General features: G+C 49.9%; 1 protein-coding gene across 1 annotated transcript in view; it reads right to left on the minus strand.

Moving 5' to 3' along the window:
• STMN2 (stathmin 2) overlaps positions 1 to 575 on the minus strand; it is a 42,163-nt gene extending 41,588 nt beyond the window's left edge. Inside the window, exon 1 of the mRNA XM_009272387.2 lies at positions 317 to 575. Coding sequence (XP_009270662.1) covers positions 317 to 335 — 19 coding nt within the window. The 5' untranslated portion in view covers positions 336 to 575. The remainder of the gene's footprint in view (positions 1 to 316) is intronic.
• Between the last annotated feature and the right edge of the window lie 1,956 nt (positions 576 to 2,531).

Consider the following 2,531-nt stretch of genomic DNA (forward strand, 5'->3'; position numbering starts at 1 on the left):
TTTTTCTTTTTTTTTTTTAATGCCATAATATAGATATTCGTCTTTAAAATAATGAAAGCCGTTTCAAAATTAGGCTGCGCTCATGCGCCGACCTCACCCATCAGTAAATAATTAATCTGATCTCAGGACGTTAAAAGACCCCCGGGATCCCGCACCTCCTCCCTCTTTTTCTGATCAAAGAAATTAAAAATATGTTTAGCGTTGTCTTGATTTTTTATAAACTTTAGGGACACTGAGAAGAGCACCCAGTGTAGGTAGCCGTCCTAGGAAATAGTGGCCGGGGGGGGGGGGGGGGGGAAAAAAAAGCTCCTCTTACCCATTGCTGTTTTAGCCATGGTGGGATGTGCAGGCTCTCAGAGGTGGTGAAGGCAAAGGGGTCCAGCTACAGCAGTGGAGAGAGGGAGAGAAGACTGAATAAGGCACTGAGTCAGCAGAGTGGGGCTGTGCAAGAGAAGGAGCAAGAGGCAGGAGCCCATGAATAATTATCACTCCTCTACCCAAGCAGATTGGCTCTAGAGGTCCCCTGACATGACTCCTGCAGAGCCAGAATCTCCGGGCATTAAATATTGATCCACCAATGGTGCTGGAGTACAAAGTGCCAGAATGCAGTTTGAAATGGAAATCAGCCCTTGAATGCCTCTCCCCCCTTGGTCTGGCTTTAATAGTACATTCCATGTCAAATGTTTTATGTCTTACATGAAAAAAGCCTATTGGTCTTGAAGGCTCTGCTGTTGCTACCTGTAAAACACGCACAAATTCATTTTAACACAGTTTATTCCAAAGAAATGACAAAAAAAGGCACCAATGCAAGGGATTTTCTAAACCATTTCAGTAAAACAGCTGCTCAGGTTGTTTTTACCTCTGCATCCCATTTCCTACAAATGTATACAGACACCATATACAATTGTTTTATACTGAATGTTTCTGCATTTCAGTATTTGTTTTAGTATCCCCAGACCTAACCCTGGCCAACTCGAACTCTGCTAAAACTCGGGGAATGGCAGCTGGACCTGATCGCACTCTCAAAGGGCTCTGGAAAGCCAAAACCAGGATGAATGGGAAAAGAAGCCAATAACCGCTTCCCTGATGTACTAGAGAAAACAAGAGCCACTGGGAAGTTGCGAGCTTGATTCATTTGATAAATTGTGCAGAATGGGACCTGATACGATTATTACATGAAAGGGGATGGACACATTCTAAGGATTCTCTACATTAATTGTAAGGATTCTATATCCCCAGCAAGAGGAAAGCCAGTGACATGACTGACAGCCACTAAACAAATGTGGGTGGTTAACTGAAATTCTTGCTTGAAACATGGCAGTGATGGGACCTATGTGTACACTTCCTAGGGCTGGAAGCAGTTGCTGGCCTAGAGCAGACAGTATCCAAGACGGTGGTACAAAGAGGGAGACACTCTATCTCCACCTTCTCATCCTTACACTGTCCGGCTGGAGCTCATTTACCTCTCCCAGGGGAAAACCAGCCTTATAGTCAAAAGCTTGCAGTGGTAACAGACTCCCACACTGCTTGCAGACAGACAGGGCATAGGGCAAATTTTCAGCTTGGAATTTGGAGGACGCTACTTATGGAGCTGCTCATGGTGTGTATGGGTGGGTGAGAAAAGTAGGAGAGTGGGCAGAGGTCTCCAGAGTGTAGCTGTGTTCTCCCAGAGCAGGCAGGGCATTGGCACTGTTCTCCTTCCTTCAGCAGCGCCATTTGCAGCTGCACAGTCCACGCGGTGTGCCAGCGCTGCGATGCTCTTCCTCTGTGTGTGCTCCCCTAGAACAGGTAACACGGGATTATGCTTTTCAAGCTTCCTTGAGGTCAGTAAACAGCATCTTTGAGTAAAGCAGGGCCCAGAGCATGAGTCTGAGGGCAGCTTTCTCTTTTGAGTCACTATTGATGATTTCTGAATTGCAGGAACCAGTTTTTTTTTTTCTTTAAATGAGAATAGTAAAGCCTGGAAGTGAGTTTGGGGAGAGAAACATCCCCAAAGAGTACAGCGTGCACAGAGAAAGGCGTGTGATTCACCAGCGTGTGAGCTGCGGCACGGCAGATGCTGTGATGGCTCCCTGCTGAGGCAGCTTTGGCTCGTTGGCGGGAGGGGGATGAAGCAGGTTTGCTGGGATGCAGGGAGTGATCAGCTAATGGAAGGCCCTGTCCTCACCGGGACCAGCAAGGCGGCCCCGGGGGCCCTGTGGCCTTTTGGGGTGGGACACTTCTGGGCCTTCAGCTGTGTGGCTGCCTGAGGGGTAGGGTGAGCAGGAGACAGAGATCTAATTGTGCCGGGATGTCTGTAGTGAGAGGAGCTTACTCCTGAAAGGAAAGGGTGAGAAACGACTGAGTGCTGCGCATCCAAGGGCGGAGGGAGGGGGACGCCTCACAGGGCTGGGGAGCCTCGCCATAACCGAGAGACACCCTCCCGGCCCCCAGCACCCCGGCAGGGGTGGCCCTACCCCGGGCTCAGGCGGATGCATGCCGTGGTGGGGGGCTGGCGCGGCGGGGCAGCAGGCGGCGAGCCCGGCCCGGTC

The sequence above is a fragment of the Aptenodytes forsteri genome, unplaced genomic scaffold, assembly GCF_000699145.1.
Source record: "Aptenodytes forsteri isolate BGI_AS27 unplaced genomic scaffold, ASM69914v1 Scaffold206, whole genome shotgun sequence".
Classification (NCBI taxonomy): domain Eukaryota; kingdom Metazoa; phylum Chordata; class Aves; order Sphenisciformes; family Spheniscidae; genus Aptenodytes; species Aptenodytes forsteri.